Genomic DNA, 23,945 nt, shown 5'->3' with positions numbered 1-23,945 from the left:
TGGTCTGTGTGTGATTTTTAAAAAATATATGTATACATAATATATATAATATATATAATTATTTAAAAATATCATATATATATATTTGTACGATGGTTCAATGCTTAGTTACCCAATGAAGTGCAGATGAGAAATTACGTCCAACATTTTCCTTAAATCTCTTCTACAATTTAAGACATCTCAGGGAAGGGATAGAGGAACTCCTCCATCAACGGATCATGATTTTTATCTCTGTCAAGTGACCCACAATTTGGTTACTGGTGCAATGAGAAATTAAGAAATTAGCACACTTTTATGACTGTCATTTCGCAGTCACTCAAATCAGAACTGGAATGCCACAAAAACAACTCCCTGTTAGCCCAGAGAAAAAAAAGAAAGAAAGTAAAGGGGAAATTCAGATTAGTCACAAAGAAGTTCCCCCGCCTGCCTGCAGAAGCTGCAGTGTTAAAACTGAGAGAGTGTGCTCTGTTCTTTCAATTGCCTCTTATCTCTGGTCCCAGGACCTCTGTGTATTTTCTGATTGATAAGCTTTGTTTTCCCTTCCCCTCCTTCTTTGTGAGGAAGAGGTCAGTCCTCCATCAGGCTCCCCTTTGTTACAGTTTTCATCTTCCCTGCATCCCGATTGTGAAGATGGAAGGGGTCCAACCCCTGGATGAGAATGTGGGAAACGCACCAGGGCGAAGATTCCAGAGCAACAAGCTATTGCTGGTGGCGGCTGTAATTCAGGGGCTGGGGCTGCTCCTGTGTTTCACCTACATCTGCCTGCACTTCTATGCTTCCCAGGTAAGATGCTCCACTGGGCCCTTTGTTTCCTCCAGCTTGTGATGATGGTAGCTCCAGCAGCTACAGTCATTTGGAAATAGTCTGATGTCAAAATTCCTGATTGCCCCCCGACCTGCCCCTCAGTGATTGTAAAGTGTGGTCAAACACCCTCCTGTCTTTCTTTTCCTTCCTTCTTTTCAGTAGTGGCAGTGGTGGGGCTCAGTGGAGGTAGGGCATGGGCACTGCTTCTGGATTCTTCTTTTCCTCGCAGTGCAAGAATCCTGACATTCCTTTATGAGCTGTCGCTTTGAAGCATGGAGCCACTGCTATACTTGCTTTACCCATTCTGCTAGTAAGCATCTGATCAGGGGATTAATATAAAAAGGAAATAAGAAAGGGACCAGTTCCACCTTTCCACTGCATTCATAAACCCCATAGGTGATTTGCTTTTTGAAGAATGCTGAAGGTACCAACATTAAGTTCCTTTAAATAGCTAACCTGTGTTTTTTAAGGGCGGAGATGTGCATGTTCACATGCATATGCATGCATGGCCAAATGATGACCCCACCAACTTAATCAGAGATTGTATTTCAGCTATTCTCTGCCAGTCACAACCTACAGACATCACTTTGTCTTCTTCCCACTTTGTCCAATGCATTGTGTAGTGGGTGATCACCTTTCTAAGTATTTCCCCCACTTAATGCAGATATTCTTTCCCTTTTTCCTTCTCTTTGTTCTGATCCATTTTACATTATTTTTTACATTTACTTGTTTATAACTACAAACATTATTAGGTCTTTAAGGATGCTCTTGACTACAAGAGATTCCACTGAAAAGGAAATAAATGTATAATCTTCCCATGGTTCCTTGTTGGGGCCAGTCTGATCATTCTTGTTTCCTTGGCAGGCTGCTTTGGGTTGGAAAAGCCTCTCCCTGGGAAAGGTGAGACAGTAGGAGCTTTCATTTCTGATGGCCATGTCAGAGACTGGGTACTTTAAATTAGACCAGGAGAAGATAAGCAGAGTCCTAGCCAATGCCTGGGCTTGTCTTTGTCTACCGGAAGTAGGGGTTTTTGGTGTATAGAGGCCGGCGGGAGTGCGGTTGTGATCACTGTACCGCAGAGAGGGCTCATGTTCCTAAATTCCAGAAGCGTAGCTGGTGTCATGTCAGGTCTGCAGACCAGCGAGCACAAGGTGCCAGTCCTCTCTTCATCCTGCCACACATTTCCTTCTCTGTGCAGAGCCCCTTGCGTGAAATTAGAGTAGGCGATTAGAGGGGAGGGCTGGGGGAGGAGCAACGTGTCCATGGCAGGATGCCTAAGACATAGACCGGAATTAGGCTTTTCTGAGAAGAAAACAAAGAGAATGACCAAAAATAGAACAGCTGAGTGCATTCACCAGGTCTAGGAGCCCTGAGAGTGCTTTTCAAACAACCACAGTGTTACATATTTCCTTACACCGTGGGATGATAAAAAGACAAGACAGATGGCCCCAGTCAAGGCTCAACAATTGCACCAGGGCTCTGAGCAGGAAAGAGAAAAAGGTGAAACAGGTCTATAGCCAGCTGGTGGCAGGGCCACCCTGGACTGTCAATACCTAGGAGATGCTGAGAAGGAGAGGGGTCCTTTCTGGCAAATCACCCAGTGACTAGGTGAACAGAGCTTGGAAGGAAACATAAGCACGAGTTTCTAGGATGCTCGAATTCACAGTGAGCCCATCGCTAGGAGAGAATTAGCTTTCTGTGGTCCTGGCACAGAAATGGAAGCAAAGACCCAGGAGGTATGTTAGAGCTGTTTTCTCAAGAAATGTGCTCTCATATACTCAGGATACAAAATTTTTTCTGGCACAGATATTTGAAATTCTTCACTTGACATTACCTTTAATTTTTTTTCTTATTTCTTAGCTAGACTGTCTTAGCTAACATAATTTCTTGTACTGTTGTAGGACCAAGGGCAGCATAATGGGTCCTTACATTTAATCTCATTTAGTCTATTAGGGGGAAGGATAGCATAGATGGGTCATGTGTATTCTCCCTGGAATTTGATCAAATGGTTGTGGCGGCAGTGTGTGTGTGAGTGTGCATGTAAGAAAGAGAGAGAGAGAGGAGAGAAGGGTATAGAGTAGCTGTTGAAAAAGGGACATAGACTGGTAGCCTTCCTAAACTCATTGATAAGACTATTTGGAATTTTGGTTGAAATGGGGTTGAAGGATGGGGTTGGTGGTGATGTAAATCAAACCCCTACTTTTATAAAACATGGTATTTCAGGGGTGTCTGGGTGGCTCAGTCAGTTGAGTGTCTGACTCTTGATTTAGGCTCAGGTCGTGATCCCAGGGTCATGGGGTCAAGCCCTGTATTGGGCTCCATGCTGAGCGTGAAGCCTGCTTAGGATTCTCTCTCTCTCTCTCTCTCTCTCTCTCTCTCTCTCTCTCTCTCCTCCTCCTCCTCCTCTCCCCCACTCACACACACTCTTTCACTAAAATAAAATAAAAAACAAAAAAACCACATGATATGCCAGTGATGTGTTTAAAGGGTGAAATTGAGCTGAAATGCTGATCATTTTTCCAGTTAAACTGGATCTATTTTATTGCAGGAAAACATATTTGGAACATAATCATGATTTTTCTTCATTTCCTAGATTTAACTTTTAGCTTTATAAAATAACTGCCTACATGTATAGGTCTGTAAAAAAAATACAGATATAGCTATTAAACTTCATTTGACAGTGGGCTTTCTCTTCAATCAAGTTTATTTAATAACCTTTTGTTTTCTCACCACTCTGTTGAGTTTTATTTACTTACGTGAAAAGCAGAAGTTTGAGTTTTTGAGATGCGAGAAAGAAAGATAGATCTTACCCACTCCTTCTGTAACTTCCCTCTTTGGGCCTTGATTTACTCATTTTAACACAAGGCAGTTGGATCACATGAACAGAAAGATCTCTTACAGCTCGATATCCTGTGAGTATGTAGTTCATATATATATTTGTAGAATGGGTATGAGGATTTGAGAAATACAAAATATAAGTAAACAGGTTTTTGTGTCTAAGCTTATGGATTTATGCTTCTTAAGAAGGGACTGGGGGAAATCAAATTTGCACATATATTTGTAACTTGTACTTATTCACATATCATACACATATCAGATAACTTAATATGGGTTAGCTAAATGCCTTATTTAGAAAGGGGAAAGAAGTGGATGCCTTAGAAGAATATTCATGACACAAGTTATAAAATTGAGTGCTTCTGTCACTAAAGCCAATAGACATTTTTAGATATTTATTGGGACTACCATTTAAAATATCAGGCTCCCAATTGTATCTGTAGTTTCATCTGGGAACAATGGCAGAAAAAAGTTGACCCTTGAAGCATGGAGTTTGTGTAAATTATATCCATGTGTCTCAGGGCTTTTGAAGCCAGGGCTCTTATGAGATTTATACCACCTTCACTATAGCACTCTATATAGGTGAGGGCTTTTAGTGATAATTTTGTTTTGAGATAGAAGAAGAGAGAGAGAGAGAAAGAAAGAGAGAGAGAGAGAGAGAGCGCACATGCAAAATTGCATGTGTGAGCAGGGAAGGGGCAGAGAAAGAGGGAGACAGATCATCTTAACATCTTGAGCAGGCTCCACACTTAGCGGAGACTGACACCGAGCTCAATCTTGACCTGAGCTGAAATCAAGAGTCCGACATTTAACTGACTGAGCCACCCAGGTGCCCTTTTTTAGTGATGATTCTTCAGCAACCCCCCCAGTGAAAGTTTTACATTCCTTCCACTTTTACTGGTGGGAAGAACAAAAGTGGAGATGCTTGGAAAGTGAATTGACCTCTTCTGTACCAACAATGCTCAGGATTAGAATTCACAGTTTATTGATGAAATGTCAGGCTATAACTTGGACGTTTATTTGTATCATTTAGGAAGAAAAAGAGGTGTTTTTGCCTGAAAAATCTTGTCTCAGATTAGTTCAATTTAAATGCGTCCCCATGCAACCTAACAAGTTTTTAGAAATTCTTTTTTTTTAATAACATGCAAATAAGTGATTTCTGATACAACTGAGTTTGCATTTCATAAACAATTCTGTGAGAATTGAAAAGAAACATCTGAAGGATTGAACTGATTTGTCATTAAATATTTCTCAGGTTTTTAGGGGAGGTACTGATAAAAACATACAGAATCTTTGGATTTTTGAGCAGGCATTAGACATAGCCTATCTAGAGATAAAACCCCATAAACTCAGAGACGGTAGAAGCTCAGGGATCAGGTAATGCTTCAGCTGATATTAGAAGAAAGAGGGGAAATTCTTTAAACAGACAAGAGAGACGGTGTTGGGTAGGGGCAGAAGGCTTCCTTGTTCAGAATGGTTGAAGTGTTCATAGGGAAAAGTGGCAGATGAGGCTGAAAACTTAGGCGGGGGCAGATCACAAAGGGTCTTGTCACTCTTGCCAAGGGGCACATTTATTTATTAAAAGAAAATACAGGAAACATTACTAAAATTGTTGCTTCTCCAAATTTCGCTTCTCTACTGTGTGGCCTACTTATTGGCAAATACAGAAATAGAATCAAATCTCATATGGCACTAGGGGGCACCACAGTAAAACTAACCATTCTCAGATTTATTTATTTATTTTTAAAGAGCCTATTTCTCAGGAAGCTAAGTGCTGATCCATGTGTAAGAGGATGAACAGTACCGGGGGCCTAATATTGTTGACTATTTACACAGTGATGATAGTTTCTCAGTGAAAAACTTAGATATATGTTCTACACAGTGATGATATTTCCTAAATGAAAATTTTAGCTACATGTTCTCACCCACATATTCAAAATAGGACAGAGTAATTTGGAGAGATCATGGTTGGAAAATGTCACATACATATACAGATACAGAAACAAACATATTCACACATGCATGGGAGATCTGGAAAGCTTGGTATAGACCCAAGAGTATAATCTCCTGATTCCTTTTCTCTGATGTCAGCCCCTAACTACCAGCACCAAGTAAACCCAGCCTTGCCCAGGGCTGACCATCCTGCCCTTCCAATTCTATTTCTTTTAGTAGCAATTACTTCTGTGCCCTTCACTCTTACAGAAACTGCAGCTTTCCACTCTTCAGGGATTCTTCATTCATAGAAAATGAACATTAATCTTCTGGAGACATCTAGGTTAGAGAAGCCATGTGCAATATTGTTTTCTTTTTTTTAATTTTTTTAATGTTTATTTATTATTGAGAGACAGAATGTGAGCAGGCGAGGGGCAGAGGGAGAGGGAGAGGGAGAGGGAGAGGGAGAGGGAGAGGGAGACACAGAATCCGAAGCAGGCTCCAGGCTCTGAGCTGTCAGCACTGAGCCTGACGCGGGGCTCGAACCCACGAACCGTGAGATCATGACCTGAGCCAAAGTCGGATGCTCAATCGACTGAGCCACCCAGGCGCCCCTGCAATATTGTTTTTATGTTATGTTTGGTGAGTGAAAATAAACAACTGAACTGCAAAGTAGAAAGGTTATTTCCCAGTCCCAGGTGAAATAGATGGTCCTGACACCCTATAGCTTGTGTGTTTTGTTTGTAACCATCCATACTTTTGATGTCCGTATCTTTCCAGATGAAGGAATCAAAACACTTCCTTACATGAAATTACAAAACATCGCAAACTTTTGGAGGAGCTGTTGGTATACAGGAGAGAGTGTGCTGGACCAGAAACTAGATGACTGGTTCAGTCCAGCCTTTTAACTTCATGACCCTGGGTAAATTCTGTAAAATTCCCAGAGCATCAGTTTAATCATTTCCAAAATCAGAATTTGGTTGTTGTGAGGAGCAAATGTTGTGTTGCAGAGCTTTGTAAATGCTAAGATTATTATTATTATTATTATTATTCATGAACATGCTTCCATAAGGCTAGGGCCACTAAAATGTTTACTTTGTGGCATGTATACACATGTATGCACACCCCGTGACCTCAGAAAGCGTATCAGAGTTAAGGTTAACCTTAGCTTCATGAACACTGACTTTGCTACTGTAATTTTTAGGTTTAAAAACAAGTCCCAAAACCCTTGTAATAATGCTAGCATTTCTGAACATAGATTTCTAAGTGAGAGCCCACGACTGGGTGGGAGAAAAGAAGAGCAAAGGGGAGAAATTTATGAAGGCATAACAGTGTTATCAGGTTAGCATCCGAAAGTGGTTCAGAGATCTAAAATGACACACTTAGAACATGCCTATTCCATCTCCCCCCCAGTTTGGTATATTTTATCCAATTCTTCAATGACTTGGTTGCCAAATAGAGTCGAAAATTACGTCTAGAAAAAGCATGCCATCTTTTTCATGATACCGGAAACATTGGGGATAGGGCTAGCATAATCAAATTTGCTTTCCACAGACCTTTCATTCTAAGATATAGCTTAGGTGGCTTGTTAATTGTATAAATTTGTCTAGCTTTGGTAACATGTAAATGCTATTTAAGAACATACTCTGACCGATAGAAAAATGGACAGTAGACTCAATTTTAATTCTCCCAACACTAATGTAGTGAGCATTATATATGATAGTAATGCTTCCTTCATTCCCTAAATGCAAACTGTATATGTGGGGAGTGAGAGTCCAGTGAGTTTAAATGGTGTACCCTCAGGGCTGGGCTTTCCTGTAGGTATAGCTATGGCAGAGCCAGAGAAACCATCAAAGATCTGGATGAAGATGAGAGTGTCATAAAAAATTGAAAGCAAGCAGCAAAAACAGTCATTAAGGGCAAATATAAAAACCTGATGGGTTATAAAATAAGTTGTAAAACACATACTGTACAGTTAAGTATATATAAAATATATATATTTTATATTTATATATTTTATAAATTTATAAATGTATGTTTTGTATATAAAATAAATTTTGAAATACTCATGTGTTGGGTGCTTAGTGTTTTTAGCTTCAAACTCCCCAAAAGTTCCTAACCTGGCCCTGTATACGGTACAATGAAGACTGGGAACGCCAAGATCTTTTTGGAGGGATAACTGAGGGCTGTCACTCCTACTGCTATTTCCAATAACAGCCCCTTGTTTTTGCAGATCTTTTCTGTACTTTTGTCCTCACTAATTCACTACTACCTTGAAGGCAGTTACACACATATTTGTGTCCAGTTTTTCAATGAGAAAATGTGAGGCTTGAGAGACTTGCTTAGGTTTACATAGAAAAGTCAGGGTTAGAAATTAAGACGAGGTCTAAATTCTAGTCCTGTCTCTTTCCATTACACTTGGCTAAGACTCCATGACTCTTGGCTTTACAAATTTTGTCAGGCTGTTTTAAAATTTGTTTCCTTTTCTGGCATTCGTAGTTTTTGAGGAGAAATTGAGGGAAAGATTTATGACCTACTATGGAGGAGGAAGATTCTTTTCTAAAAGAGAGTTAAATCTATTTATGCCAACGTAGGTAACACGATCAATGAAGCTTTAACAGTTGCATAATACCTTATGGTTGTTTTTATAAGATGGAATATTGCATGTCTGGTATATTCATAGATGAGAAAGGGGACCTCAATTTGGGTACTAGCTCATCTTTTCTTTTCTGAGCCCGATTTTCTCTCTTTTATTATTATTATTATTATTATTATTATTTTAAATTATAAGGAGATTAGACTACATAATCTCCCTAGGCCTTTGTAATTCCGTCAGACTCTGATTCAAAGATTTACTTTAATGTGAAAGTGTGATTTGCCACTACTTGTAAATACCTATTCAATAATGTGTTAGTTTTTTAGAGCTGCCATGATAAATTACCATAAACTAGGTGTCTTAAAACAGCAAACATGTATTTTCTCACAGTGCTGGATGGTAGAAGTTCAAAGTCAAAGTCTTTCCAGGGCCATAGAGAAGTCTTTCCTCTGAAGGCCCTAGAGAAGAGTCCTTCCCTGCCTCTTTCTGGCTTCTGGTGACTCCCGGGAGTCCTTGATCTTCCTTGGCTTGTAGTTGCATTACCCCAAGCTCTGTCACCGTCTTCACCTCACCATCTCCATGTGTGTACCACTGTGTCCTCTCCTTTTGCTTTAAGGACACCAGTCATATTGGATTTAGGGCCCACCCTAATCTAGTTGGTCCCATGCTAACTTAACTAATTACATCTGCAAAGGCCCTATTTCCAAAGGAAGTCACAAACTGAGCTTCCAGATGGACATGAAAGGTGGGGGGGGGGGTGTGTGTGTGTGACACTATTCAAACCCCTACAAACCTCTTATTCATTTACTTGTTTAACAATATCTATGGTTATTATTTTCCTGTCAGACACTGAGGAAACAGTGGTGAGTGAGATATGGTCTTCTTTGCCCTCCCAGAGTTTCCAACACAGTGGGGAAACAATATGGTTAAAGAAGCAATAACAGTGTGTGAGACGTACTGGATAACCACATAGGGTACAGTGAGAAACTTCAGTAAGAAGCTTCACAGAAAGCTATCTACCTATGTCAGTACCTGGTTTCTTGACTGGGAGTATAAAGTGAGCACACTCCTCTTTTGCATTAGATGCTTTACTTCTCTTCCATTCCTTAAAAGAAAGGCTTTAGTTTTTTTTAAAAAAACTTTTCAAGTTTTGTTGACATAAAATGTTACATTAGTTTCAGGTGTACAACAGAGTGATTCAACCTCTCTATACATTTGCTGTGTTCACCACCTATCTCCATATATTCCTGTACTTTTTACTCCCATGACTTATTCATTCCATAACTGGAAGCCCCTGTCTTCTATTCCCCTTAACCCATTTTTCTGAACCCCCTACATCCATCAATTTGTTCTCTGTATTTATAGATCTGATTCTGCTTTTATTTATTTATTCATTTTGTTTTTTAGATTCCATATATGAGTGAAAACATACAATATTTGCCTTTCTCTGTGTGATTTATTTCACTTAGCATTGTACCCTCTAGGTCCATCCATATTGTTGTAAATGGCAAGATCTTACCCTTTTTATGGCTGTATAATATTCCACTATCTATATCTGTATCTATATCTATATCTATATCTATATCTATATCTATATCTATATCTCTACCTACCTACCTATCTTTATACCTATTAGGAAAGGCTTTAGTTTAAGATGTCATTGTCACCACCATGATCATCCCATGAGGATTTTTATCAGTTACCAATCCCAGCTTTCAGCAGAATACAGGTTGAGGATTATTTAGGCTCATGCAAATGAGGCTAAGAGCTTCACTGCACAAAGAACACTAGAGATATCTTTGATTGTTCACTAACCATCAGAAGGAGTCACTTGAGAAGGAGACCTACTGCTTTTATTAAGGAAGAGGGATTTATTGTGTTGAAAAGATCTGTTCAAAGGTCTTCTTATCACCCAATCTCCCAGGGTTTCTCTTGAATGTTGTGATTTGCTGAATCTCTGACATGGAAGAGTTCATGGGCATTGTTTATTCCACAGTGTGAATAAGCACTTCTTACTGCTTCTTCCATCAGTTTAACTGAGGTTGGACATCAAGATGAGGAAATTAGAAACTGAGAAAGAGAAGGGACTTATAGATGGCTTCAAACCAGACCCAGGTGTTCCTATTCCCAGACGAATGCCTTGTCCGGTTCTACTAAGTTGCCCTCCCAAGGCAACAATCCCTCCTTTTTGTATAGCAAGTGAAATGGGGAATGAGTGACTTCAAATAGAAATATATTGCTTGTGATAATTTTGCTATTCCCTTTGTACTCAAGGAAGAATGAGGCAATTTAAAAAAACCTTGAGCAGTGTATAATGTTGGCTACAGCCAGTGTCAGCTCTATGTGATTATGTGATTATGTAGCCACTAGCTAAGGTCTGGGCATAGTCTAAGGGGCTAAGTTCCACCTTAGCTCAGCAAACATTATTTACTGAATGCCATTATGTTTGATGCATTGTAAGACTCATAATCATACAGTGGGTACATTGTTAACAGAACCTTCCAGTTGCTTAGAGACTAAGCTTCTACAAGGATATTATGGTGGAGACTTAATCATTGGGGTGAAGAAGGGTGTTCTTAGAAACGTTTTGGTAGACTCCTCTGCCAATGTACTTTAAGGACTTCCCCAGTTAATCTGGAAAGGGAAACCCAGATACAAGAATACCCTTCCCTTGGGGATATAATTGGTTGTCTTAGGTCAGTCATATAATTTTGAAGGTATGTTCATGTCACCTGGATGCTTATGCTTCATTTGGTTGTTTACCTGAACACCTGGATTTCTCTTAGGAATCTGTTAATTGCTAAGCACTGAGGACAATGGAACCACAGTTCTTGTTCTCTGAGCTACGAGAGGTTCAGTAAATGGCTCTTTGAGAGATCTCCATTACTAAGTAAGTTTGGCAGGAAGAGTGGAAGTGGTTAGAGAAAGCAGGCTACATTAGGATTTCACATGGGTTGTATAGTTGGGAAGAGAATAAATAGTAGGAGAAAAATTACAGCAAAAAGGTGCCAGCAGTCACGGTGAAAGGTGGGGAGGAGCAAGAGAAAGTGTTTGGACGACAATTAAAACGGCTCTTCTTTATGTTCATTAAATCCCCCACAAAAGACTCTTTATTAGAAGAGGTTTTCAAGGCCACACCTCTTCATCTCTAAGAAATGTACCTTTGGGGATATGGTTTTATGAATACAGAAGCCTCCCTGGCCAAAGTACCAGTTTTTGCCCATTCTTCTCATTCCTTTCTGAGTGGGCTCGTGAACTTCCCCGATCAGAGGCGGGCCCTTCCCTTTGCAAGGAGGCTGTTTCCACCGAGTGCACACACACATGCAGCAGGATGAGAGTATACCTCCCCAGCCTACTGTAATGAGTTAAGTATGGAAAATTCCATCTTTCTTTTCAGAGGCTCCTTGAGACATACACCAACAGCTTGTGAGGTTGTGCTTTCATGATCTCTCAGTTCTCTACTGACATGCAGCCCAAGGTGGATGAGGCTCACATTCAGTGCGAGATGGCATGGTCAACTGGGGAGTCCCCCTTAGAGATCGCTTTCCCCACCATCCAACACTGATTTACATCCCAGCGCACTCCCACGTAGGATCCTGACACTGTAGCCTGACATCAAGTGAGGAAGGGCAAGGCCCACATAGTAAGTGTGGAGCCCACTTCCTGCTTTCATATTTGATGACTATCATTCCCTCCTGCCACAGATGCCCCTCTCCAGGACAAACGCCAAATGAGTATAAAGGTGGCAGCCTCCTGCCACATCCCAGTGAGTCAGAATTAGAAACTCACACTCTCCCAAGATGAGCCCTTGAATGAAGCATCACATTTTTGGGAACTCGGTACAGACTGCTAGGTAAACTCTAGTCATCAGACATGTCCCAACCATGTTCTTGGACAGTTCAGTGCTCAAGATGCTAAGAGAGGCCAGGAATGGACCTAATTCTGGCTCTTGTTTGCAGCACCTGCTTGCCACCTACTTTGTACTTGTTCACGGGCCTGCTGCTCCATGCCAGGACAACTGAACCTAATCAGAGCCTCACTAGAAATTTTGCCAACCTGTACAATACAGACGACCTTGTAGAGTTGTCTGAAGAGCTTTGTTTCTGGAGAACTTCTGGATATTTTGAGATATATATGAATATTTTGACAACTGTGTAAAACCTAATATTTATTCCTCATTAGTATTATGATGAAAATAATTCAAATTAATCTTTGACCCTCTGACAAATGTTTTCATAGGTTTTGTGTTTTCCGTTTGTTTGTTTGTTTGTTTTTTACTCTTAAGATAATATAGGATAAAGTGAAAAGTTATTATCAGGGACTGGAGTTCAACCAAATTCAAGTTAATACCTGTTTATTTGTGAGCAAGTTCTTAAGAGCATTGATTCTCATTTTCCTATCTGCAAAACATGGGTTGTTATTATTCATAGTTAATAGGATTATTTTGAGCAGCAAATGAGGTAATGATTCTGAGAAAGAACAACCTAATGCATGGCATGTTGTAAGTTCTTAGTGAATTTTTATTTTTTTTTCTTGAATACCAAGAATGGTCTCATTTCTAGACCTTTCTTCCATAGAATGTCTTTTGCTTATCTGGTCCCTTTCTCTCTTTCAAGGCCTCTGTCCTATTTTTTTCTCCTTGAGCTGCCAAAGCCTGCAGTGATTTTTTTGTTCTCTGGAACTTTTTCGCATACACTGTCTATTGATGATTCCCAAAGGTTTTATGTAGAGGGACGGTTTTATTTCCTCAGCTGGCATATGTTTGTCAAAAATAAGAATTGTGTATTCTATTCCTTTGTGTTCCCAGAGTTGAATGAATGCCTGCCACACAGCAGATACTCAGTAATTGTTGATGCTGTTTCAAACCACCAAATAATATGACAATCATATTATTCAATCAACTACCAAATAATTCAGTAGAACAAACATTTCTTGTTCGCATCAAGGAAACGATTTCCTTTATACTTATGCTTCTGAGACCACTTCATTCCAACATCAGGACTATACTTTTTCTGATGTGCTTGACCTACATGAGTTTGGATTTCACCTTTGAGAATGATGTGGGTTCTTCAGACTTTCCAGATTGAAGAAGCTTTGTTCTATAGCTTGTTCTTACATGGAAGCTCTCTGAGACCTTTGATATTTTCCCTTTTCTTTTAGTATCTGGAAAGGATCTGAGGATTTTGCTTTTCATCATGGTAAAAAAGACCATGTTTGTTTGTATGTGGGTAAAATAAATATCTTCTGATTGTTTTCTGGTAATTCTTTCTCATTAGGCCCAGATGCTTTTGTACTGTTTCTTTGGGCTACGAGAGCCAAAGAGCTAATATTTCAGGGACTTTGATAGTCTTTATTCACTATTTTAATAATTCCTTCATTTCATACTCATATATAAGGCTTGAGTAGTGTTGTGCTGAATAAATTAAGAACATGACATGGATCTTGTCTTCCATGTGCATCCGAAAATAACAGCTGACATTTGTCGACTGCTACAATATTCCAGGCCATATGGTGAAAATTCACAAACATTGTATTATTTAATCTTCTTTCACTCTAAGATATAGATTTTATTATTTCCATTTTATAGGTGAAAAAACTGAAATTCAGCAAGTTAGTACCAATTTCCCAAGGTCATACAGCTAAATAGTCTTGTAGAGCAGATGAGACGTATGGTGGTAGAGTGGAAGTCAATAGAGAGTTTTTGTTTTATTTTGTTTTTTACCTTAGGATCCACTCTTCGTGTTGCACATTTTATAGGTTTTAACAAATGAATAATGGCACGTGCCCACCATTACAGTGTCATACAGAATAGTCTTACTACTCTGAAACTTCTGTACTTACCTACTCATCTCCCCCTGCTCCCTAACACCTGGCAACCACTGATCTTTAACTGTCTCTATGGTTTTGTCTTTTTTCAGAATGTTCTGTATTCAGAATCATACAGTATGTGGCCTTCTCAGATTGGCTTCTTTCACTTAGTAATATGCATTTAAGGTTCCTCCATGTCTTTTCATGGCTTCATAGCTCATTTCTTTTCAGCACTAAGAGTCCAATGTCTGGATATATCACAGTGTATTTATACATTAACTTACTGAAGAACATCTTAGCTGCTTCCAAGTTTTGACAATAATGAACAAAGCTGCTATAAACATTCATGTGAACAGAGTGACTTTAAACACTCACTGTGCGAGGGCAGAAGCCAAAAATCATTTCCTGATTTAGGCCTTGAAGGTGGTGATATTTTGATGGATGGACACAGATGGAGGGACATTTTTGGCAGAGAGAACAAAGGAGGCAAATATATTTCAAATGCTCACCAGCCTGATTGCTGGGTGCTTTCACATGTTATCTTACTTAAACTTCACAGTCATCTGGAACATTCCAATAGCAATTATTATGCCATAGTTTCACACAGATGAAGACTAATGCTCAGAAATAGTATATAATATCTCCAAATACACAGAGCTAGATAAGTCACAATTTGAACTGAATCTGACTCCCAAGTCTGTGCTCTCTGTCTCATCCTACCAGGCTCTAGTCAAGGGCAAAAAGATTGGAGAAAATGGTTGGCTAGAGCGTATGACATGGAAAGGATATGTGTGGCAATAAAGCTTGACAAGGAGGTTGGAGCCAGGCTATGGAGGGTCTGTTGGGAGGGTGGTTCAGGGCAGTGGGGTAGTGAGTGTGAAGAATCAAATATGGAGGACGAAGGGAAAAGTGGAAGCGCACAGAAGAAGAGGAAAGAAGGAGAATCTTATTTTATTTTACAACATTTCCTAGACTTAATGGTATTGATGCCAGTAAGAAAACTTCTGAGAATATATAAATGTCTAATACTGGTCAATCTTCAGGAGAAGAAACAGGAAACCTGAGCCTGGAGTTCTGTTAGATCTACCCTAGAGAGGAAGTCACGTTGGCTTTCCTTGGTCTCAGAGAATGTCCTCTTGGTTATAACCACCCCTACTTCGTAAGGGTACTTCAAAACATTCAGAACTTCCTTTGATTTGCAGGGAGCGTTTGGAGAATCAGTCAAATAATTAAGTCATGAGGGCTTTTAGATCTCAGAGCTTGATGTAAACTTGGACGAAGAGCCTTCATGTTTTTCTCTTTTATTAAAATTGACTTAGCACTGCAACTTTTAAAATCCAAATCATGGACAGTTAATGCTGGAAGAAATGCCTGTGATCTTCTGGTAATTTTTAAAGATGAAAAAACTGACTTCTAGGAAAGTTATGAAACTTGCCTGGGATGACACTGTACCTGCCCCGCTGACATTAAAACCAATTGCTACATGCTGAAATGTGGCCATTCATGCTGGGACCAACCAGCTAGAGAGCATTGGGAGCACTTATTTACCCAGGGGATTATGGTGATAATGTAATATGCCCTTTGAGAGGCCCTCTTCCAGAACATTGCCTTAAGCATGAAGGATACTAATTTAGCTGTCACAAACAGTTCATGGAGGGGACAGACTCTCAAATCATCCTAAATCAACAGCTCTCTCCATGTGCTTACCACTGGCAGCTCTCAGAAAGTCTCTCCCTTCTTCCTACGCTGCCTGTTGGTTTCAGCTTGGTAAGGCTTGTGATGAGAAGGCTTAGAAGGGAAGTAGGGGATTCCTCGTGTGTGGGCAGTCCCCAGTGGAATCCGCTTGACTGCAGCCACTGGTGTGCCAGGAGAGTGGGAAGCAGGGATTCCACACCCCAGGGTATGAAAACAAATCCCTCACCATGCCTTTGAGCAAAATGTCTTGCCAAAAATAATCTGTGAGAAGAGATGTTGTTCCAGGCAGGAGCAATAGGTGGTGCTTTTTGTTTTTCTTTTTAATTTCCTTTTTTAGTAGGTAATACAAGCATATGGTACAAAATTTTAAAAATATAAAAAAAGTAGACCATGAAAAGTAAGTGTCCCCCCATTCCTGACCTCAGGCTTCCAATTCCATTTTCCAGAGGCAATATTTATGATCCGTTTTCTGAGAATTCCTTCAGATATATTTAATGCCCATACAAGCATTATTAATATTTTTTAACATGAATGGTAATATATTTTATACATGATTCTGCCCCCTTTTTTTCACTTCATATATTTTGGAGATTGCTCCATATTGAACTGCTTTGTTCTTTTAACCATCATATTACTATAGACATTTCATTTATTCAGGCTTCCTTTCTTCATTATTTTACCTCTCTTGCTGTTGAGTACTCGCTTGGTTCAAGTTAGGTTTTTCAAGCCATTAAACAAAAGAGAAAGAGCCAATGTTAGAAATATATGCACTCAAATCACTGAATTCTGAAGGATTAGACCAGTTTCTATGGCCCGTATGATCTGAAGACAGAATAGTCTTACTCCTGTGTTGCAGTGAAAGAAAAAGTAGCCAGGAAGCTTCCAGAATTCAGTGCATCCTGGGAGTTTGTGGCCATGGTGGAATGACTGGTCACAGCCTTCTGCATGAGGGGATCTCTATGACTCAATGGATTTCTCAAGATGACTATTAAATGCTCTGTTATCCAAAATGGGAAAGGGGGGCTCAGAGAGACAAAACAATATACTAGAGATGGGTTTGGCAGAGGTGAGGACAGATCTTAGATGCTTGCATGACAGAATACTCCTGGCTCATCTTAGGAAATGTTATAGAAAAGCAAGGGAGCAGGTACAAGTCTGGGTCTAATCTTCATAGAAAAAATGGTCTCTCATCAAGTCATTCCTTCTATAGCTCCTGCATTTCTGCTTCATAGGATATGACTTGTCAATTTCATTTGTTCACCTTTTTTCCTAAAAATATATCCTTTTTCCTCCATCAGGTGCCACCTCAGTATCCTCCAATTCAAAGTATCAAAGTACAATTTACCAGTAAGTATTGTTCAATTGATTCATGTTTTTCTTTAAAAAAAAATGTTTATCCATTCATTCTGAGAGAGAGAGTGAGCAGGGGAGGGACACAGAGAGAAGGAGACAGAGAATCTCAAACAGGTTCCACACTGCCAGCATGGAGCCCTATGTGGGGCTCAATCTTACAAACTTTGAGATCATGACCTGAGCTGAAATCAAGAGTTGGATGCTTAACCGACTGAGCCACCCAGGTGCCCCTGATTCACGCTTTTAAATGAATCTTCTTTCTAGTCTCTTAATTTCTTCCCCCAAACAGGATCTCTTCCTATTCTTTGGGAAGTATGAAATCCTGCAATTGTTAGAGCCTGCATGCTGTTTTCATTAGGGACAAAGAAAATGTATAAAGAATAAAAGGGAGTAATTAGTTACCAAATATATGCTTGTCACTATTAATCACTTTATATGTCTCTCAGGAAACCTCTGAATAGGAATTATTCTCATTTTTCGTAGGTAAGAAAACTAAAGGATGACTTTCTGACACATCATTTCCCACTAAGTTGATTATAGGACAATATTCTGTCTTAATGAGAGTTGGGAGGTCCCAAATATGAAGGCAAGGTGATCCACTATTAGGAGAGCATTATTTGGATCCATGATTAGTATTAGGACAATCACCAGTAGTTTCTATATGGATATTCATTTGTTTCATTCATTCCCTTCATTTGCCTGAAGGGAAGTATATCTTGCCCTCCAAAAGTGGTCTTCATTTTCAATTTAAACTATGCCACCTGGGCCTGATGCAAATCAAGAATTAACTGAATTGTGCCCAAGAGTGGGGACTATTCTTTCCTATGACTAAGGGACATGGGCCAGAGTGGGTAATCTGAGATGTGGTTGCTTGGCCATTCACAATGATATTGTGGCTGAGGTAGAAATAAAAGAAATTTAGTCTTTTTGCCTTACACTTGGAATGGCCCTACACAAAGCTACCAAAGCTATCAATCTGTGTCCTCCCCCATCCTTTATCTTCTCTCTCCTGTGGTAGTAACTTTCCCCAAAGCACTTTCCAGGAAAAACTAGCAATAAAAAGGTAAAATGGAGAAGCAGGTCTGTGTTCTTGAACTCTTCCACCTACATTGTATCGAGCAGAACTGAGCCCACAGACATTCTGGGCATGGCAGCATTATCGAACTTAAGTGACTGCTAGCAAAGAAGCTCTTAGCCTCATTTGCATGAGCCTAAATAATCCTCAACCTGTATTCTGCTGAAAGCTGGGATTGGTAACTGATAAAAATCATCATGGGATGATCATGGTAGTGACAATGACAGGCTTAATGACAGGCTCCAGACTCTGAGCTGTCAGCACAGAGCCCGACGCGGGGCTCGAACTCACGGACCGTGAGATCATGACCTGAGCCGAAGCCGGCCGCTTAACCGACTGAGCCACCCAGGCGCCCCTAGCTAGCCATTTAGAGAAACAAAAAAGCAAATAAAACTAGATTACAGTAAATGCTGTTGATAAGTCCAGTGCCCAGGGCATGTGGCAAACTTGCACTTCACAGTCAGGTGGAGAGAGGATAGGGCAGCATTAAGAGCAATTGCTTTGTGTGAACGGGGTGTGCAGGCCCTGGGCAGGGGCACTCCTGCTACCCTTTGCCCTTGTCTATTCATTGAAAAAGGAAGGAGAAGAAAAAGGAAGAAGTGGCAACACCTCCTGGTTTTGAAAAATCAGAGAAACTTCGAAGTGCCATTTCCTGCCACTGGTCTGTTGCGACCACTGCCAATTGTTCTAACCTGTTAGTTTTTGCATCCAGCTCCATTCTGAAATCCTCTTGGCCACTAGTATTAGCTTTGCCTCTTCTTCCATTCCCCAGGTAAAGCAGACTCCAACCCTCATGTGGAAACACAATGCTCTCCTTCTTTTATTCTTTTCAAAAATCTTTCCCGATCATGTTCTCTTCATATGTTTTTAGATGTACTGGAAGATTGTTGCCCAATGCTGTGCTAAGAAATCATTCTTTTTTTTTTTTTTTTCTTCTTGCCCTCCCCTCCTTAGAGTGTGGGAATGGGACAGGTTGCATCATCACATCGCCAAACAAGGATGAAACCATGAAGGTGCAAGACAACTCAATCATCATCAACTGTGATGGGTTTTATCTCATCTCCCTGAAGGGCTACTTCTCTGAGGAGCTCAGCCTCAGCCTTTATTACCGGAAGGGTCGGAAACCTCTCTTCTCCCTGAGCAATGTCAAATCTGTCGACTCCATTGGAGTGGCCCATCTGGCTTTTAAGGACAAAGTCTACTTTAACGTGACCACTCACAATACCGCCTACAAAGACATCCAGGTGAATGGTGGGGAATTGATTGTCATTCTTCAAACTCCTGGTGGATTCTGTGCCTACTGAGGACCTGAGGGCTGCACCTAAGCCTGGCACCAGCAAGAACACTGAACTGGGGTTGGACAGGACTCTGATTCTTCTGTGGGAGTGGAGAAGTCGTCCTAGCTTAGCCCCCATATATGGCCACACGGGATGTGACCTGAAGCAGATCCCCTAACTCAGGGATATTTAAAACTTATTTTACATACGAATTAACTTTATTTATCTTCACATCTTCTAAATCACCTATCCCTCATCCCTGATGGTTGCCTCAAGCTTACTAGTTACCTCTACAAAAATGAGAAAATAGGTGCCCCTTCCTTAAGGCACATTATTTCTATTGATCAGGAAATTGTCATAATAAACTTTCTTTATTGAAAAAGACACTTGACTACCCTTTGCTGGAAATTTGACATCTGGCTTTATCAAAATGAAGAGGACAAAGGAAGGGGACATGAATCTGTCAAAGGTGGTATCTCTCCAAGATGAAATTAGTTGCTATTTGCATAGTACCTAAATACTTCTCTCATTTGGTGGAGTTCAAAAGGAAAATCATCTTGAGAACAGCTGCCAGGACTTGAAGACAGCCAGCTAAAGAATACTCTGTGCTCTGGGCTTTTTTTTTTTTTTCTTTGCCACTTTGCTTTTCCAGCCTCCAATGTAATTAATAGAGATTTCCCTTCAAAGATGCTATGAAAAATGTAATCAGAAATTTCAGGAAAACTGTAAGAGATTTTTCCAAACTCGGGAGAGCAAGATAATTTATTGTGAGGGTTATCTTTATCGCATAGGAGAGCAGTGAAACTGGACATCTCAGGGTAAAAGTCAGTAAGAATTTAAATAGTCTGGGAAGGAAAAGACATAAGCAGGAGGCAAAGCAACCCATGTGCATTCTCCTGCTTATGCTGAATATACAATCAGCTCCATTTCTTGTACATGTATACCACATTGCTAGTTTAAAAAATGAAGCAATTCTTTTCTTAAACACAAATTTATGTTGAGACACTGAGAAGCTATTATATGAAAAATACTGACGAGACACTGAGAAGCTATTATATGAAAAATACTGACATCTGTCTACAAACACCATCATATCATATATGATCTCACATTGATAATTGAGACTAGAATGACCAATAATCAGCCAATACCAATAGGGGAAAAGATCCACTTATTTTTAATTTAAACATCCCTCTTGATGCATCAGGCTTATGGCACTGTGGACAAACTTCCAGATGATTTGTAAGAACTCAAATTTTTGATAAAATTTTTAAATGGCAGCAAATGTTTTTCTCCCATTTTAAATAGAGTGTATAACATAACATAGAATCTTTCTGGATGGTTCTGTGTCATCACAGTGATTGTACAGTGATATCTTCAGGATCCCCAGAAAGGTGGAAGACAGTGTGCCCCTACACTAAATGGCCTCAATTACGTTTTGACTTTTTCCTATCTATTTAACACAGTTTTCCATGTGTTTTATCTATGTCCACCTATGTTCCTGCACCCTCTATTTTAATCTGTTATGGAGAGAAGCTAAACAAAGATGCATCATAAAAAGAAGCTAAATAAGAGAAATTGTGCATAAGAGTAACCAAGCTCTGAGTGGCTGCCAAGGCACTCACATACTCATGATCATGATCATGACCATGAGCATAATCATAGGTAAACAGTGGAGGGTCTGCTGTGGACCAGGCATTGGGCTAAATGCTTTACATGAATTGTTCTGAGCAAGATACTCTATGACATTTGTCTTAACTACTCAGAGAATTTAAATCTGTGTGTGTCAGTGTGTGTAGGGTGTGTGTGTGTGTGTGTGTGTGTGTGTGTGCGTGCGTGTATGTGTATTTCTTTGTTATTGACTATGGTCTGCAAAGTTGAAGTTACTCAATGGGTGATATCTAATAAGTAAATGTTTATGACTTAGATAATATTTAAGAATATATATATTTACTTTTTAAAGTTTGAAATGTCTAACTATATTTCTCCTGGACATGCACATTCCAGGCCTAAGCATAATTGTTCTGTGGGTTAACTGTCTTTGGTGTCATGGTCCTTCCTCACAGATGCCCACTCCCTTTGGGTACACGTGGCTTGCTCTTCCCATGCTGGCCTCCTTTGGCCATGCAGGGATTTTATTTTGCCATGCGCCAGCTTCACCCCCTCTCCCACTTCTACCCATCAAAATATGTTTGTCCTCTTTAAGTCATTCCTTCAGAAAGATAATTAACCCTTCTTCGGAGACAACAAAGTTTTGTGGAAAGAGAGCTGAATGAAAAGTCAGGAGATTGAAAACCTAATTTGATTCAGTCAGTAACTAGCTATGTGACCTTAAGCAAGTAACTTCCCATTTTTGGATCCTGTTTTCCTCTCCTGTTAAATGATCATTTTAGAATCTTATAGTGCTAACTGTGAATGTACATACTAAATGTCTACATACTGGTTGCTGTGAGTCAAGATGTATAGCCTTGGATTTTTTTTTCTTAGACAAACTAACATCTTCACTCAGCCTTCTTGAGGATTCTTCCAAAAAGCAGCTGCAATCATTACTTAGTAACTTTCTGTTTAGGGGATGGCTTAAGGGATTCCAATCTTGATCCAAAATCATAATTCGTTCTTAAGCATACTGGGCAGGTCCCCTATTTTAAGACATAATTTTGTAGTTAGTGCTTTTCTGGCTCTCAGGAAGTATTAATATTGATATTAATAATATAGCTAATAATAATATTGATATTTACATGGAAACAAATAAAAGATTTCAGAATTCACTACTGGCTAAAGTGCTGCAGTTTTTGTTTATCCTTCTCTTCCTTTCTTTGTTATGATCAGCTAATTCCTTGATGAGGGAAGGATGGGGCACGTGTTCCAGTTTCCTAACTGCTTCCAATTTCAGCCATCGGAACTATGTCCGGGGATACAACTATCCAAATTCCATCTTTGCTTTTGAAAAGATATTCACTAGAAGTCCTTAGGGCTCCTCTTCTTGTTCATGAGACTGATTCAAATACAATTCTACTATGTACTGTTCTTCTTTCTCTCAGGAATTCTTGCCTCATTTCTAAACCTGGGATGATCTCTTTGAGTATTATGTCCCTTCTCTTTAGTAGTAATTACATCCTAAACCTTATTACTCTCCTTATCTGTAAAATGGGGATATTAATACATACCTTCTGGAGTTTTGTGACCCTGAGAGTACCCAACATATTGTCTGAAACATGGTTGGTCTCAATACCTAATAACTATTAATTTACAAAAGTCACTTTAAGTGCCAAAGGAATAAAAGAACTATGGGGGTTTAGTATGAGAGATCACTGAAGCATAATGGAAGAGCCTTGTAGGATTCAGACTGGAGAAGAAGGAAGGAGAACATAGCTGGGGAAGAACAGTATGTACAAAGGCAAAGGGGTAGGACTTCTCATGGTGTTTTCTGGGGACAAGGAGCTACCACTATGGTTATGGCACTCATTCACTCATTTCTTTGTTTGAGCATATTCTATTTTTCCAAGACAGGAATTTGTGTTTGGTCATTGTGGGAGATAGGATTAATGGGTAGTTAAAGGATAAAATACTGGAGGTGTAAAGACAAAGCTGAGAATTTTGGATCGTGTCTTACAAAAGGAAACACAGGTTTTTGAGAAGAATTTATCACGGTTTTGGAAAAAGTCTAAGTTCTTGTCAATGTCACTTTTTCATTTTGACCCAATTCATAGGAGAATATTACTTTCTGTCAGTTTAACAAAAGCTTCAAATTACTTTAACTAGAAAAAATGAGAAAAAGAAATTTCATGATAGCCACATTTTTAATACTTTCAGAAAAAGACATATAGAAGTTTTCTTATTAAATTCAAAGTAAATGTGTAATAAAGATTATACTGGGTCATTTTTAAAATATTACAATTTTCTAAAAAGTAGTATTTAAAAAAATATCAACCTGAGATGTTATGAGCACTAAAAAATAATCCCTGGGGATTTCAATCTCTCTGCACATTTATTTGTTTTTGCCTTAAATATAACCTGTTTCTAAAATTAAATTTTTGGCAGTGCTTTGAAATTGCCTACTTCTGTCTGTCTATCTATCTATCTATCCATCTATCTATCTATAATTTTCTTTCACTGGCAGTAGCCTCACTCACAGAGTATGTGGGTGGCTTGGAACCTCTCTCTAGAGTTCCTAGTAACTAGCCATGGTGGCTGTCATAGCCACTCATTCAATCTGTGATCCATGGGATCAAGACATGAAAGGATATGGGTAAAATTTAAATGTAATTATTACTGAGGAGAACTGACACATGAAGCCTATTAATGCTTTACCACCACCACTCCCCTCCCCCCTCCAACAAAAGCTGGTTGGATGGTTCTTTTTAATCTTGAAGGCATGGCATGTAAGGACCTTTAGTTCTGACTGTGTCTGGGGGGACAATTAAGGTAGCATTCTATCTGGAAGCTGGCAGGGAGTTGACATAGGAAGAGGATGCTAAGCATCCAGGGTATTTCAGCTTTCTGCCACAGTCCTTGAGATATCTGAAGCCATTGTGCATGAGCACAGTTAAACATGGTCCCGACCAGCACT

The 23,945-nt window shown here is 39.6% G+C and overlaps 1 protein-coding gene across 1 annotated transcript; it reads left to right on the top strand.

The window, feature by feature from the left end:
* The first annotated feature begins 630 nt into the window (after window positions 1-630).
* On the top strand, window positions 631-22,032 carry TNFSF4 (TNF superfamily member 4). The gene is made up of 3 exons (XM_007084028.3): window positions 631-783; window positions 16,969-17,017; window positions 19,053-22,032. The coding sequence occupies exons 1-3, from the start codon at window positions 631-633 to the stop codon at window positions 19,400-19,402; spliced, it is 552 nt and encodes a 183-aa protein (XP_007084090.3). The 3' UTR covers window positions 19,403-22,032.
* The last annotated feature ends 1,913 nt before the right edge of the window (window positions 22,033-23,945 follow it).

Source organism: Panthera tigris, chromosome F3 (genome assembly GCF_018350195.1).
Source record: "Panthera tigris isolate Pti1 chromosome F3, P.tigris_Pti1_mat1.1, whole genome shotgun sequence".
Classification (NCBI taxonomy): domain Eukaryota; kingdom Metazoa; phylum Chordata; class Mammalia; order Carnivora; family Felidae; genus Panthera; species Panthera tigris.
This window is presented reverse-complemented; position numbering and strand designations above follow the sequence as displayed.

Excerpts from the sequence above, each read along its gene's own strand:
- TNFSF4 (XM_007084028.3), top strand. The coding sequence starts at position 631 with ATGGAAGGGGTCCAACCCCTGGATGAGAATGTGGGAAACGCACCAGGG. Across the intron at positions 784-16,968 it reads TGCACTTCTATGCTTCCCAG|GTGCCACCTCAGTATCCTCC; the intron begins GTAAGATGCTCC and ends TTCCTCCATCAG. Across the intron at positions 17,018-19,052 it reads TATCAAAGTACAATTTACCA|AGTGTGGGAATGGGACAGGT; the intron begins GTAAGTATTGTT and ends TCCCCTCCTTAG.